This window comes from Saccopteryx leptura, chromosome 7 (genome assembly GCF_036850995.1).
Source record: "Saccopteryx leptura isolate mSacLep1 chromosome 7, mSacLep1_pri_phased_curated, whole genome shotgun sequence".
Classification (NCBI taxonomy): Eukaryota; Metazoa; Chordata; class Mammalia; order Chiroptera; family Emballonuridae; genus Saccopteryx; species Saccopteryx leptura.
Genome location: NC_089509.1, coordinates 36,899,978 through 36,916,267, shown reverse-complemented (window position 1 = coordinate 36,916,267; position 16,290 = coordinate 36,899,978). Strand labels below are relative to the sequence as shown.

General features: G+C 37.8%; 1 protein-coding gene across 27 annotated transcripts in view; it reads left to right on the top strand.

Annotated features, from left to right (window-relative positions):
- NEB (nebulin) overlaps positions 1-16,290 on the top strand; it is a 207,437-nt gene that overhangs the window by 103,926 nt on the left and 87,221 nt on the right. For all 27 annotated transcript variants that reach the window (XM_066346075.1, XM_066346074.1, XM_066346072.1 and 24 more), the window contains 13 exons: positions 286-597; positions 2,563-2,766; positions 4,537-4,641; positions 4,785-4,892; positions 5,234-5,545; positions 6,202-6,405; positions 7,458-7,562; positions 8,754-8,861; positions 10,472-10,783; positions 11,564-11,767; positions 12,479-12,583; positions 13,165-13,272; positions 14,255-14,566. In XM_066346075.1, coding sequence (XP_066202172.1) covers positions 286-597; positions 2,563-2,766; positions 4,537-4,641; positions 4,785-4,892; positions 5,234-5,545; positions 6,202-6,405; positions 7,458-7,562; positions 8,754-8,861; positions 10,472-10,783; positions 11,564-11,767; positions 12,479-12,583; positions 13,165-13,272; positions 14,255-14,566 — 2,499 coding nt within the window. The remainder of the gene's footprint in view (positions 1-285; positions 598-2,562; positions 2,767-4,536; positions 4,642-4,784; positions 4,893-5,233; positions 5,546-6,201; positions 6,406-7,457; positions 7,563-8,753; positions 8,862-10,471; positions 10,784-11,563; positions 11,768-12,478; positions 12,584-13,164; positions 13,273-14,254; positions 14,567-16,290) is intronic.

Here is a 16,290-nt window from a genome sequence, read left to right as displayed (position 1 = left end):
TAAACTAGGTAGTATAGTTTAGGAGAAAGTCAAAAATAGTAAAAACTAGAAACTACTTCATTCTGGTCTTAGCTCTGCCACCTTCTTGTGATGTGACCCTGAATAAATACTTAACCCTGCTAAACTTTAGATTTCTATTTTATAAAATGGGATTGATAATATTAACCTTTCCTCCCACACTAGTGGTAGAAAAATTCCAAAGAAGTAATGTGTGTATGAAACTATGAAATGTGAGATAAGTGAAATGTTTTTATCATTAAACTCATATCCTTTTTCTTTTTTCAGTATAAATACAAGGAAGGCTACCGTAAACAGCTTGGCCACCACATTGGGGCCCGAAACATTAAGGATGACCCCAAGATGATGTGGTCCATGCATGTGGCCAAGATCCAGAGTGACAGGGAATACAAGAAGGACTTTGAGAAGTGGAAGACCAAGTACACCAGCCCAGTGGACATGCTGGGGGTGGTGCTGGCCAAGAAGTGCCAGATCCTTGTAAGCGACATAGACTACAAGCATCCCCTGCACGAATGGACCTGTCTGCCGGATCAGAACGACGTCATTCAGGCGCGGAAGGCCTATGACCTTCAGAGTGATGTGAGTCTATCTAATATTATTTATCATGTGTTTAAATGGCTTAAAAAATAAAGTCTAACTTTTTTTGTGCCATGGAATCTTTTGGTAATCTAGTGAAACCTATGGATTATTTCTCAGGACAATGTCATAAAATGTGTAAATTTTAAAAATATGTACATATTTATACATATATAGGTGTATATGTATATAGATGCTTTTTTATTAACACATTAGATAAAAAGATCTAGCAGTGGGTGTAATAACTACTTTAATTTCAAAGAAGTGATGAGCATAAATATTTCAGGAAGTCTACAACAACTATAATAGGATATGAAAATATTTGTGATTTCTACTGTTGATCAAGTCCCACGTAATGTTAATACTACTATGATCTTTGGTCTAAACTTATAATCGAAAGAAATGCTATATTTCAGTTATAGGTTAATTAAAATAAATATATTATGGGTTTTTTTAAGAATTCCTGGTTTAACACAATCTAATTTTCCAATGAATTGATTGCATTATCAATTCTTTGACTACTTAAGTTACAAGAAATATCTATTCTAACTTGTAAAAGGAAGTTTAAGAATGAATTCTACATTAAGATAATTTATCTAAAAAGCTAATAACAATATCTGCCTAGGAATATGTTAGGCACTTTTATTGTAAACCTGTAAATTGTCCTCAGGACCTAAATGCTACCTCATTGATTTAGTAGCTCTTAGTTTTGTTTTAATCAGGCTTTAACAAGTAGTTACTTTCAAAAGAATGATAAAAGTAGTCACATTGTCAAAAACAGTTTCAAAAAAATGTATAAAAATAGAAAAGATTGTTACCTTAATAAAAAGAAAAATTCTTCTTCAACCAATTATTTAAATTCAAAGAAGAAAACTGAAAGATGAAATGTCTTTTACTTAAATTATAATAGGAAAAGGGGACTGAAAATAAGATAAACAAGAGTAAAAAATATATGTACTATTTGGCTTAGAAGCATGTATACAGAATTATATGGGAAAAAATACCCTTTTCGTTGCCCCAGAAAACACATTAATTCAACATGTGGTCAGCAGTAGGATTCATCCTTGCTTTATATGACAGGACTGGCTGTGAAAGCCATTATCCAATTAGATAAGAACAAACTTTATTCTACCCAAGTGTTAGGCTTATACAGGGAGCTATGGGCAATCAAATCAGAAAATAAAATCTTTATATCAAGAAGTAAGCAGTAATTTCCTTAAAAATGGTTTTGTATAAATGAAATCACATATTATTAGAGAGATTTTATGGGTCTTTAAAACAGGGCTACCCTGCCTGACCAGGCAGTGGCACAGTGGATAGAGCATCAGACTGGGGCACAGAGGACCTATGTTCAAAACCCCGAGGTCACTAGCTTGAGTACAGGTTCATCTGGCTTGAGCGCTGGCTCACCAGCTTGAGCGAAAGGTCACTACCTTGAGTATGGGATCATAAACATGACCCCATGGCTGCTGGCTTGTGCCCAAAGGTCTCTGGCTTGAGCCCAAAGGTCACTGGCTTGAAGCCCAAGGTTGCTGGCTTGAGCCCAAGGTCACTGGCTTGAGCAAGGGGTCACTTGCTCTGCTGTAGCTCCCCCGCCCCGGTCAAGGCATATATGAGAAAGCAAATCAATGAGTAAGCAATCAAAGAACAACTAATATGCCACAACAAAGAATTGATGCTTCTCATCTCTCTCCCTTTCTGTCTGTCTGTCCCTATCTGTCCCTCTCTCTGACTGTCTCTGTCTCTATCAAAAATAAAATAAATAAATGAATAAATAAATAAACAAACAAACAAGGCTACCCTCAGGGACAAAGCATTTGACGAGCTCCTCTAAACCTAAATGGATCCTCCCAGAAAGTTACACAAGTAGGGTTCAGAAATACACATCCTGTGTATATGCTAAACCTGGGTCAGACACCAGGTTGTCTAAGTAATTTCTATAAATATTTGACATTATTTCATTTTCAGGCTATTTACAAGGCAGATCTTGAGTGGCTGAGAGGCATTGGATGGGTGCCCATTGGCTCCGTAGAGGTTGAGAAGGTGAAGAGAGCTGGAGAAATCTTGAGTGACAGGAAGTACCGCCTGCCTGCTGACAAGATCAAATTCACGTGCATTACAGATACCCCAGAAATTGTCCTGGCAAAGACTAATGCCCTGACCATGAGCAAGGTTAGTCTTCAGCTGTGTCCATTTGCCTGAGTCATGACCGTGGCTGATAAAGTGAGAACTATATAACCATTTAGCATTTTGTTCTAAGGTCTGGGAAGCATGGTGTTCATAGCAGTGCATGCACAACTCAGATGAGTTGCTTGGTTCATTCTTTCTCTTTAGACCAGGCGTAATCAACCTTTTTATATCTACCGCCCACTTTTGTATCTCTGTTAGTAGTAAAATTTTCTAACTGCTCACTGGTTCCACAGTAAAAGTAGGGAATTTATAAAGCAGAGTTACAGCAAGTTAAAGCATATAATAATAATTACTTACCAAGTACTTTATGTCCTATTTTCGCTAAGTTTGGCAGAATAAATCTTTATAAAACAACTTACTATAGTTAAATCTATCTTTTTATTTATACTTTGGTTGCTCTGCTAGCACCCACCATGAAAGCTGGAATGCCCACTGGTGGGCGGTGGGGACCAGGTTGACCAGCACTGCTTTAGACTATGGAAATCTATTTTGAAAAGTGAGCTGCTACTGTTGCTTTCAGTTTTATTATACAAGATAGATGCTCAGTTCTTTTTCCAGAGTTCCAGTGCTCTGTTTATTGGGACTGCATTAATTCTTTAGCCAATGAGTAGGGTCTCAATATGCACAGTTTAGATTGAATTCAACTTACCCAAATTCTCCCACATCTGCCTGGATATCTACCAAACATTTGGGTGGTGAGATTGAGTGCTTCCCCAATGAAGAATGTGAAATTGGCTCTCGGCAAACTCCAGAGTTAGGGATATTAAATTTCCAGAAATTCTATCTATATCACACCCATCAATATCACCACAGTGATAACAGCAATAGAAAACAAAATTGTGGTGTGTGCCACTATGACTAGTCCTTTCATGTATGTTATGGTTGAACTTCAAAAAGTACTCCATAAAAAATATATGATTATCTTCCTTCAATAAATGAGAAATATGAGGCGTTATGTAACCTTTCTCAAGATCACACAGCACAGATACAGTAGAATTGGGTTGGAACTTGGAATTCACTCTGACGCCTAGGGGTTTCTACTATATCACATTCTATAGCCACGCTTCATCTTGGAGGTCCTATGAGTAAACTTGAGTTTTAATGGATAAAAAGAAGTAATAATTGAAATCATTATGTTGTTTCATTAGCTATAAAACGATCATATTGCTGTTTAAATATCACCATATTTGGGCCCTGGCCGGTTGGCTCAGTGGTAGAGCGTCGGCCTGGCGTGCAGGAGTCTCGGGTTCGATTCCCAGCCAGGGCACACAGGAGAAGCGCCCATCTGCTTCTCCACCCCTCCCCCTCTCCTTCCTCTCTGTCTCTCTCTTCCCCTCCCGCAGCCAAGGCTCCATTGGAGCAAAGTTGGCCTGGGCACTGAGGATGGCACCATGGCCTCTGCCTCAGGCGCTAGAATGGCCCTGGTTGCAACAGAGCGACGCCCTAGGTGGGCAGAACATCACCCCCCCCCCCCCGGGCATGCCAGGTGGATCCCGGTCGGGCGCATGCGGGAGTCTGTCTGACTGCCTCCCCGTTTCCAACTTCAGAAAACTACAAAAAAAAAAAAAAAAAAAAATATATATATATATATATATATATATATCTCACCATATTTGACTCTCTTCACTATACTTTTGCTTCCTTCACATCCAAATAACCTTTAAAAGGCTATTTTATAGTTAAATTAGTTCAATTTGATAACAACTGTTATGTATTGCTTTTAAAAAGGGTTTTACCTCACTTTCCTCATAGCGTTTATATACAGAAGCTTGGGATTCTGACAAAACTTCCATCCACGTGATGCCAGACACCCCGGAAATTTTGCTGGCCAAGAGCAATTCTGTCAACATTAGCCAAGTAAGAAGTTTTCTGATTGTTGTTTAAGTCTTCCTAGGAGTAATTCAAATATATTTTCTGTCTTACCAACTTCCTTTTTGGAATTAGCCTGTTAACCTTCTATATCACTTTTCTTTTTCGGTTGTGTATTATTCTTTACATAGAAACTTTACACAAAGGGATGGAATGAATCAAAGATGAAGGACTATGACCTAAGAGCAGATGCTATTTCCATCAAAAGTGCCAAGGCCTCGAGGGACATCGCCAGTGACGTAAGTGCCACACTTTGTACTGCTTCAGCATGTATTCCTCCAGTCCTGCTTCCTATGTGCTAAGAGCTTTTTCCCTTTGTCGTCACAGAGAAGAAAAATACACTTTGGAATTATAGTTAGAATTGATGCAGGTAAAGGTTACACCAATGAAGATATATGATTACACAACAGTTATGTTTATGATAGTATAAAATGTTAGTTTAAAATTATCTAGAGATGCCAAAATGTTTGCAATATAAAATTCTTATCTTTTTGCTTATGGATGGTCATGTTGTCTGTATTTGTCAATGTGTATCTGGTCATGGAACTGGGTTTCTAAACCTGTATTTCTGATACTTTAGTTCAAATACAAAGAAGCATATGAAAAACAGAAAGGCCATCACATTGGAGCCCAGAGCATTGAAGATGACCCCAAGATTATGTGTGCTATACATGCAGGGAAGATTCAAAGTGAAAGAGAGTACAAGAAGGACTTCCAGAAGTGGAAAACCAAGTACAGTAGCCCAGTGGACATGCTAGGCATCTTGCTGGCCAAGAAATGTCAGATACTGGTCAGTGACATCGATTACCGAAATTACCTGCGTAACTGGACATGCTTACCTGATCAAAACGACGTTATCCAAGCAAAGAGGGCCTATGACCTGCAGAGTGATGTACGTAACATGAGTTTTGGGAAAGGCGGACTGGGAAAACACAGATTTACTACTTGTTCAGGCACTTTCTCTGTGGACAGATCCATAGGTTGTGTACTGCACAGCCCCAGGGGACGCCATTCTCATGTTTAATAAAAACCACATATTTAGGAGTTATGTCATGGGAGCAAAGAATGTAGATAAAGAACCCTACTTGGGTCATGCCCTTTATTCCACGATCTATATGCCAGACCATTTTCCTCGTGTCGTTTTTATTTTGCAGCAATGAAAACATATTTCAGGCAAACATAAATTACATGAATGATTTTTAAAAACTGCACTGCTGTGCTATAGCCAAAACATTAAATGGACCTCCCATGGGTCTCTTATTATAGGATGAACATGGAATGGCAGTCAACAAATTTCTTTTTTTAAATGTTTCAGTTATATAATTTATCATGAAATGTAGCATTACTACTATTGTATTTCTATTCATGGCTCATCTAAAAAATTATAGTCTTACAAGTTACTCTGTTATTGATATTAAAATGCCCAAGTCATGTAAAATCTCAGGTCCTACTTTTTTGGAACCGTCCTCTCCCTATGAACTTTATTTTTTAATTAAGGAATGATAACATCTAATATAAGAACAAAATTTCACCCTAACATCTCTTTAGAATGTGTATAAAGCAGACTTGGAGTGGCTGCGGGGCATCGGCTGGGTGCCGGAAGGCTCAGTGGAAATGACCAGGGTGAAGGGTGCCCAGGACCTGCTGAATGAAAAGCTCTATCGAACGCGACCAGATGCCTTGAAGTTCACTTCCATTACTGACAGTCCAGAAGTCGTCCTGGCAAAAGTCAACTCTCTGCAAATCAGTGATGTAAGAACCATTTGACCTCAAGCTTTTCTTTGGTGGGTCTGGGCTAGCAGATGAGGCCACCCACACCGGACAAGAGGACTGTTTCTAATCAAAGACTCTAGTGATGGGAGCAGTTCTGAGAATCCTTTGGCTAGTTCGGTGAAGGCACATGCAAAGTAGAACTCTGATGAATGCCAGCATGCTTTTCCCCTACCACATACTTGGAAGCACTAAAATTAGAAAAATGTTACTCTATTATGATTCAGGAAATCAATATTCATTTAAGTCCTATGAAACAGTGATTTTTCAACCATTGTACACTTGGGGACCAATGAAAAAAGGAGAATTATTTCAGGGACTGCTAAGGCAGAAATCACCCTGAGCATAGCAAATTTGGCAAAGATCACTGGGTCTAAAATCTTTTACAATATCAAGGTGGTTAACTCTCATGGATTGGCTGGAAATTTCTGGCACACCAGCAATGGTCCACGGACCAATGGTTGAAAAACACCACTATGAAATACTAAAATGTGTGGCATATGACTACGTATTGAATGGTATAACATCGTATTAGTCAGGGTTCTCCTGAGAAACCAAGCCAATGGCATGTGTAGGAGAGAGACTGGTTTTAAGGAATCGGCTCACACTGTTGTGGGGCCAGCATGTCCAAAATCTGCAGAGTGGGCTGGCGGACTGGAGACACAGGAAGGAATTGCAGTTCAAGGCCAAGGGCAATTGACAGGCAGAATTACTTCCTGCTCAGGGGAGGTCAGTCTTTTTTCTATCAAGGACTTGGACTGGACAGAGCTCACCCACATTACTAAAGGTAGTCTGCTTTACTGATATACCCAAAGTTTACTGATATGTTAATCTCATCTTTAAAATACCTTCAGAGAAGCATCTGGAATAATGTTTTACCAAATATCTGGGTAGCGTGCTTAGACAAATTGACATGTAAAATTAACCATCACAGACATACCGCATATAAAATCGTTAAATGATTGCTAAGATTTTATGTTTCAGATCTCCCTTCTCTATTAAATATTAAAATAATATTTCTCTTCTCTCCACAGAAACTGTATCAAGAAGCCTGGAACAAAGACAAAACCAACATCAGCATTCCCTCTGACACACCAGTCATGCTGCAGGCCCAGATCAATGCCCTGCAAATCAGCAATGTAAGAGGCATGAATATGAAGTGTAAATGCCTTTAGGAAACCATATCTGTAAGCTTATGGAATGTATTATAACCAACAAATTACCTCTCTTAGAAATGTGTACAGCTTTTGATGCTGGACACTTTCTCTTTAGCGACCATTCCCAATGCAATATAAATGGAAATTCTCTTTTAAATGCTAATTTAGATACATGGCTGGGTCTCGGGACTGCAGCATTTGGGATACCAGTATCTCATTGTTGTAGTCCTTTCAGCCTTGAAAAACCACTGTCCTATATCCAATGTTTACAGCTCGGTTTCATTGTATGTTATTCGAGAATAATGGAATCCCTAATTAAATGCCTCTTATGCAAGAAAGTATAAGGGGTAACAGTCTCTATTGTCTTCTTAGATTTTTGATGGATCCAGAACTTTCTCATTTGACATTTAAAGACCACAAAAAAAGCCAAAAGCACTTTTAATTATATGCAAAGTGCAGGTTATGTATGATATCTATGTCAGTGGTCCCCAACCTTTTTTGGGCCATGGACCGGTTTAATGTCAGAAAATATTTTCACAGACCAGCCTTTAGGGTGGGATGGATAAATGTATCACGTGACCGAGACAAGGGTCAAGAGTGAGTCTTAGACGGATGTAACAGAGGGAATCTGGTCATTTTTAAAAAATAAAACATCGTTCAGACTTAAATATAAATAAAACAAAAATAATGTAAGTTATTTATTCTTTCTCTGCGGACCGGTACCAGTCCGCAGCCTGGGGATTGGGGACCACTGATCTATGTCACATCTTGTTAGCAGAGACCTCAAAAGACAGCATTAGGGAGAAAATCTAATCAGGTCTCACGTGGTACTTTGTGAAGGTGCATGGTTGATGCTTAGTTTTCACGTGCTGTGTAATGGGATTTCTTCACACATGGACCATAGAGTAATGACTGCAAATATTCAAACATTAATTTGAATTCAGATGTTCAGATTTAGAGAGTTAGCTGTTAGATTTAGATGTTTACCTTAAAGCTTTTATTAGAAGTATCCTGCATTCCACAAAGTAAGTAACCAATAACCAACAGAAAAAGTGACAGGTTTTTTCCTTATGTTGCCTTCCTCGACATTATGCCTTATGATTCATAAGACTACTTTGAGTATATGCACTTATTTTCAATTCATGTAAACAAACCTGTGTTTGCCCTCAATAGAAACTCTACCAGAAAGACTGGAATGAGGCCAAGCAGAAAGGCTATGACATAAGAGCAGACGCCATTGAAATCAAGCAAGCCAGAGCCTCCAGAGACATTGCCAGCGAGGTACAGCCTGTTTCCCTGTGATTTTCTCCTTTATACAGCAAATAGGGGTGGTATTTTTTAAGAATTTAAGTGTTTTTATAAAAATCTACACTAACAATTGTGTTTTGTCTTTCAATAAAGACTTTATTTAAAAACATTAAAATGAGACCAAAAACACTAAGGTAAGCATAGATGAGGTAAATAACTTCTGAGTTGCTCCTGAGTAGAAGAAAAATATTGTGAAAGGTCTGAGGAAAATTCTCGAGAAAAATTTAGAAACCAATACAATGGATTTTTTTTACCCCCAAAATATTTATGACATTCTCCATAAATATAAATCAGAGATGAAATTTCAAACAAGAAGACTTAAGAATAAAATCACATTTTGTAAAGATTTTATATCCTGGAGGCTTAGGTATAATGCTCTTAGTAAGTTTTGGAAGTTCATTTAACAGGAATTTTAAACCTTAATAACAGTCAAAACAATTATCCTATCAAGTTCCAAATCTTTAAGCCACCTTTTTTCCCCTTCTTTGAGTTCTTTTCTATTTTTTATTACATATACCAACTGTTTCTTCCTTCTTATTCCTCATCTTTATCTTTAAAAACCATAGTCAAGCACCATATCTGCTATTCCCATTGTTTCTATTTTCCTTTTGTCCAAACTTGTCTCTGTTATCTAAATAGTATAGGAAAGAAAGAGAAACCATCTGACTCTAGTCCTAAGACACTTAAGACAAGTGTGGATCAGATGAAACCCTTGTCCACAGGTCTTTTACTGTCATCTTCTGATTCAAACCAACAACGTTCCTTTCCATTTCCATACACCTTGTCTGTCTCCTAAATCACATGACTTCTTCTCCTTAGTTACCTTCATGACTCTCGGGGCACCATCTGACTTAATGTTCCACCTGCCAGGTAACCTTGGTGACAATGGTTACCCTAACTGTGCCTTATTTTCCCCATCTGAAATATGTGATAATAATAGTAGTACCACATAGGTATGTTGTGAGGATTAAATGAGCTTATAATTGCCACTGTCAACCATCTTTAACTAAAAAATTCAGCAATATCATATGGATCAACCTAATACATTTGAAGCACTCGTAATAGTGTCTGAAGTATAGTGATTGCTCAGTAAATGTTAGCTATTATTATTTTTTATTACTCTTGATCACCTTACTGTTTCCCTCTTGATTTACTCATGTCCTTTATAAAACTATACTGCTCACAAAAATTAGGGGATCAGGAAACATGCAGATACTCCAGTACTTTTAGCCTTTTGTACAGTACATTTTCACCAATGAAATAAAAGTTGGTTTTGCATCTCATTTGCATAATCAAACAACTTTCTTGGACTTGTTGTTTGCTTTTCTGATGTTCTTATTTAATAAAAGAAATCAAATGCTTTTTTTTTTTATCACTTCTTATTTATTTTGAAATGTCCCCTAATTTTTGTGAGCAATATATCTAAATAACCCTATCTACTTTCCTTAAAGTGAGCTGACGTATGTAATGACTGCCAATGTTGAGCCAATTTACATTAAGAAAATATTATGACACATTTAATGAAAAATCCTCTTAATAAATTATTTTCATATGTCTTTTCATCTGATTCTTGACAACTTTAGTACAAATACAAAGAAGGTTACCGTAAGCAGCTGGGCCACCACGTGGGTTTCCGCAGCCTACAAGATGACCCCAAACTGGTATGGTCTATACATGCTGCCAAGATCCAGAGTGACAGAGAATACAAGAAAGCATATGAGAAGTCTAAAGGAATTCACCTGACACCATTGGACATGATGTCAATTGTTCAAGCCAAGAAATGCCAGGTCCTGGTTAGCGACGTTGATTATCGCAATTACCTGCACCAGTGGACATGTCTGCCAGATCAGAATGATGTGATCCAGGCTAAGAAAGCCTATGAACTGCAGAGCGATGTGCGTATATTATCACCAGAATCTTGGGGTGATGTGTGTCTGTGTTTAATCACAGTGTATTCTGTACGGATATAATTTAACTGGTAATCTTAATAGAACCTAATATGTTCTGTACATTTAATAATAGTAGAATTTTTCTGAACATTTTTTTTTATCTTAAAGAAGGTTCCTTCTTATGCGGAAAGGCCTTAATCATTAAGATGAAAATCATTCTGCTATTCTATGTAATTAGGTAGAAAATTTCAGTCCCAGTCGTTCTGATCCAGTAGATTTACACTATCAGATATCTAAATTTCAGAAACAGGTTGAGCATAAGAAAATTTTGAAATTTAAGTTTATTGATGCCTATAAGAAAATATATACTTATATTATATTTTATATTGGAGAGTGTATATAAATGCATATTTTCTCAGTATTCATGCATCTGAGCACCATTTTTAACTAAATTCTTACAGATGTTTTCCCAATGGTACATAAAAGGCAGATTTCAGATGGTGAGCACAGAAGCTCAACCTTGTATTTTATGCCATTACTGTCTGTCTTTCCCCAAATGCCACTTGTTAGCTCTGCTCCAATTCCTGTAGGATACTATGAACTTCTCCCAGAGACATGTGCCAGAGGCATAACACACAAATGTTAGCATTTAATGCTAATCCTTGAATTTCATGGGATTTGGCCACCCAACTAATTTAGACAGAGATAGCTGTGTGGTTTGTTGGCATTGTGCTCCGGTGGGCAAATTTGACTCTTCTGCACTCTGTGGTCCTGACCTTCATGTAGAATGTGTACAAATCAGACCTGGAATGGATGAAAGGTATTGGATGGTTGCCAGAGGGTTCTGTGGAAGTGGAGAGAGTGAAGAATGCCCAAAGTCTCCTCAATGAAAGGCTGTATCGTACAAGGCCTGAGGCCCTCAAATTCACCAGCATTGCTGACACCCCTGAGGTCATTCTGGCAAAGACCAATGCTCTACAGATCAGTGAGGTAAGCGAGTTTATGATAAGTTCAGACAAACTGAAGAAGTCACAGTAAAAATTCTAATCATGCTCTTTAAACTGCTTAAAGAAGTCAAGGTGAACAGTTGCCTGCAAACCTTAGAATCTTAAAGATATATGTATCTAGATGGAATTTTACATACTCAATCCATTAACAGGATTCACATTTAATTTGCTTAGATAACTCTTTAAACAATATAAGTGTGGTGAGCATCTTCAAGTTTTACAAATTCTTTGAACACATTTTGAGACCTTGCCTACAATACAGGTCAACCAGTTAATACCATGATTACAAAATTGCCACCTTTTTTTTCTTGGCATTCAATCTTGAAGTAAGTTGAAAACTCCAGGGGCAACAATATTAGACATTATTTGAGCTAAGAGAACTAGGACTTGATTATCAATGTGGAATACCATAGTTACCTCTAATGTGGGTATACCTGCTTGATAATTACGAGTGAATAAATGCAAAAATAAATAAATGACTACCTGTTTCTGACTCATTTTACATTTTTAATTATATTACACATGAATTCATTCCTCTTGTTGTAGTCACTATTGGCACTTTCTAAATAAAAGGAAAATGTGATCTGTATTTATATAGGAGAACCTCCCAAGGGACAATTGTCCATATGATTTTATTTATATGGTAATTGACTTATTTCCTGATCAATCATACTTTGTTTTTCATTTTTACCAGTCATTGTATCGCGATGCCTGGGACAAAGAAAAGACTAATGTGAACGTGCCGGCCGACACTCCAGTGATGCTGCAGTCCAAACTCAACGCCATGCAGATCAGCAATGTAAGACACGCCACTGCTCTTGCTTTATGCCCTCTCTCTGCCTGACTGAGCCTTTCAGCAGTTTGCTTCAGAGAGAGTTTAGCAAAAGGCATTCCCCTACCATTCCTTTTATTTCTAGTCTGTAAGCTAATGATAAGTGCGCTCTGTGTGTGAGTGCTGTGTGTACACGCACCTGTGTGTGTGTTTAAAATATAGAGATGTGTTCCTTTATCTTTGATGGAAGGAAAAATGCAGTGGTTTTGTCAAAACACAACATAAACATACATAGACATATATAGTAATATTTGGTTCTCTATATAGCAGCCCATCATTCTAAAAGCCAAACTATGTATTTTCTTCTCATTTTTACATAATTTACTATCTCCTAAATTTTCTTCTTAAAAAAAGGTTATTGGAGGACTTTACTATATTCTGTTAAAAATTTATTGGACCTTATGTTCAATATGAAACCAGCCTATTTTATAAATCTTAAAGGGAGATTAATTTTCAGTGTAACTGGTAACATGATCTTGAACACAGCAGTAGTGCTGAGTCAGTAGCTCCCTTTCAGATTGACTGTGGCATTGCAATCTCTATTTCAGAAACAGTACCAGCAAGCTTGGGAAGACGTCAAGATGACGGGCTATGACCTGCGAGCAGATGCCATTGGGATCAAGCATGCCAGGGCTTCCAGAGATATTGCCAGTGATGTAAGAGCTCCTCACCGCCCAGCTTTAACAGCACTAACTAGTAGGCACACAGGGAGTTAATACTGTACTAATCTTTAACTTACTTCCTCAGGAATTACCGTATTTTTTGCTCCATAAGACACACTGTTTTCATCCAAAAGTGGATGGGAAAATGCCTGTGCATCTTCTGGAGAGAAGCATATGGTATTTTATTAAATATTTTAACACACCATTTGGTTCAGAATATTTTTTTCTTATTTTCCTCCTTAAAACCCTAGGTGTGTCTTATGGTCAGGTGCATCATATGGAGCGAAAAACATGGTATATTTAAGTTGTTATGAATGTCTTGTTTTAAAATCCCCAATTCAAGAACAACTTTTATAACAATTTTTCATACATCTCTGCTTAGTTCTGCTCTTCTTAGGTTCAAAAGCAGATTTTTATTTTCTTTCCAATATCTTCTCAATACAAGTTAATTTACAATCACTTAAAGACTTATATGCCAAGTGAATTCTGTTGTTTCCCGAAGTGCAGTGTGCATAGGTGGTTCCTGTGATCATTTTATGCACTGCATAAACAAGCATTTTTTAAAATGGTTATATAATCACTTTCATGTGTGCTAAAAAATACTGATTTTATCCCATTTTGGTAGAATTACAAATTTGAAAATAAAAATTTAAATAAGCTTACACTTTAAGAGTAAATTAATTTAAACAAAGAGCCAAGTTGACTTAAAGTATGAAATACACGTGGTACGTGTGTGTGGAAAACCTGTGAGGGAACCGAGCGGGGACTGAAGTGTGAGAGACACTGGCAAGCCTACGCTGAAGGCCAATCTAGAAGCACAGTTCTTGCCTTAGAGGGGCTCACAATGTTCTTGCCTCGGAAGTGTTTACAGTGCCCACAATGGGTAATCTAAGGGAATGAAGCTATTTTGAACAACATTTCTAGAAAAATTGAGTTTGATAAAACAACTCCTCTTTCTTCTGTTCACATCCACCAGTATCTATATAAAACTGCTTACGAGAAACAGAAAGGTCATTATATTGGATGTCGCAATGCCAAGGAAGACCCTAAACTGGTTTGGGCAGCAAATGTGTTAAAGATGCAGAATGACAGACTATACAAAAAGGCCTACAATGACCACAAGGCCAAGATCTCCATCCCGAAGGACATGGTGGCCCTCAGTGCTGCCAAAGAAGGCCAGGCATTAGCAAGCAATGTGGACTATCGCCAGTACCTGCACCAGTGGTCTTGCTTTCCTGACCAGAACGATGTGATCCACGCCAGGAAAGCGTATGACCTGCAGAGTGACGTAAGTGTGTGCTTGTGAGGGGGGCACCAACCTGGTGCCTGAGGGATAAGCTATCCCTAGGAAGGAAGCCTTCCACAGTTCTGCCTGGTCCCTCCTTCCAGTGCTTGGGAAAACACAGCTCTTTCTGCACAAGCACTTTTCTTTAGTGTTTTACCAAGTTTATCAATTGCCTACCTTACGGCTGAGTTTATTTGGAAAGTTTTTATTTTCATTGTTAAGTTTTCACTTGTATAATTTTTCTATAGATTTGTTAATAATACAGTGTTTATACTTTAACATAAGAATTGTCAAAGTCCTTCAACTAAGTATGGAAGAGGACAGGGCTGTCTTCCTTGAAGTTAATTTCGATCGTTAGCAGCGTGCTCCAGCCTCACTAGTTTCCCTTAACTTGGTGTTCTTCACATGTTGTTCCGTCAATTCACCTAAAATATTTTTAGATTTAGTCATATTTTATGCCAATTCACTGTTTTGGAAATATTAGGTTCCCTTAGGCTGTTTATTTCTTCTATAGAAGAAATACCTTTTTTAATTATGTAAACTTGGTTCCCCTTAGCTTTAAGAGAGGCTTTCTCATAATGAATGAGTTTCCTCCAGGAAAGCATGCCCATCCCCTGAAATGATGGATGTAGGCTGTTTTCTAAAGAAATACAAGCTCTTCATAACCTGAACCACGTTAGTGTACTGAGTCATGCGCATCAATCAAGTTCTTACAGAATGAGGAAGGGAAGTTTCCAAATCTGTATGTACTCTTCTTTGAGAATCCTTTCTTCTGAATTCTGGATATCTGTCAAACTTTACACACTAAAACATATATGTCATTCTTCATTAAGATAGAAATTTCCCTACATTTCTCACTCCTCTTACTACCTTTTAGTCTGGTATTTGTATCTTATTAACTAGTTACTAAAATATCATTTCTGAAAAACATCATGGTTTTTTATAAAGTTAATAACTGGTATTTAACGTAGAGCAATGTCTTATGTCAATTATTTACTTATGTCTGGGGAAGCAGGTTTAGATAACCAGGAAAGTGAAATCTCAATTCAAAGGGAGGTGCTTTCTTAGAAAAAGAAAATTCAATAAGGTCAGAATTGTGGAGCTAAGGTAAGGATTAAATTCTTCTTCTTCTTCTTTTTTTTTTACAGGGACAGAGAGAGAGTCAGAGAGAGGGATAGATAGGGACAGACAGACAGGAACGGAGAGAGATGAGAAGCATCAATCATCAGTTTTTTGTTGTAACACCTTAGTTGTTCATTGATTGCTTTCTCATATGTGCCTTAACCATGGGCCTTCAGCAGACCGAGTAACTGCTTGCTCGAGCCAGAGACCTTGGGTCCAGGCTGGTGAGCTTTTCTTTTTTTGCTCAAGCCAGATGAGCCCACGCTCAAGCTGGTGACCTCAGGGTCTCAAACCTGGGTCTTCCGCATCCCAGTCCCACTGTGCCACCGCCCGGTCAGGCATAAATTCTTAATTGTCTTTTAAAAAAAATTATTAAATTTATCATGTGCCAAACATTGAGCTAAGTATTAAAGATACAATTGTGAATAAATAAGAAGAAATAGGACCAAGTTCCTGAAGTTAGGGAAATTCAGGGAATTCACATTGTTAACAAAGAAAGAAATATTAGAGAACATCAGTAATAATGAGACGGCTGAGAAGTAGTTGTCTTTGTCTCTACGAGAGGTAGGAAAGCTTATCTAAGGAAGTGCTGAGTTAGTGGGGAT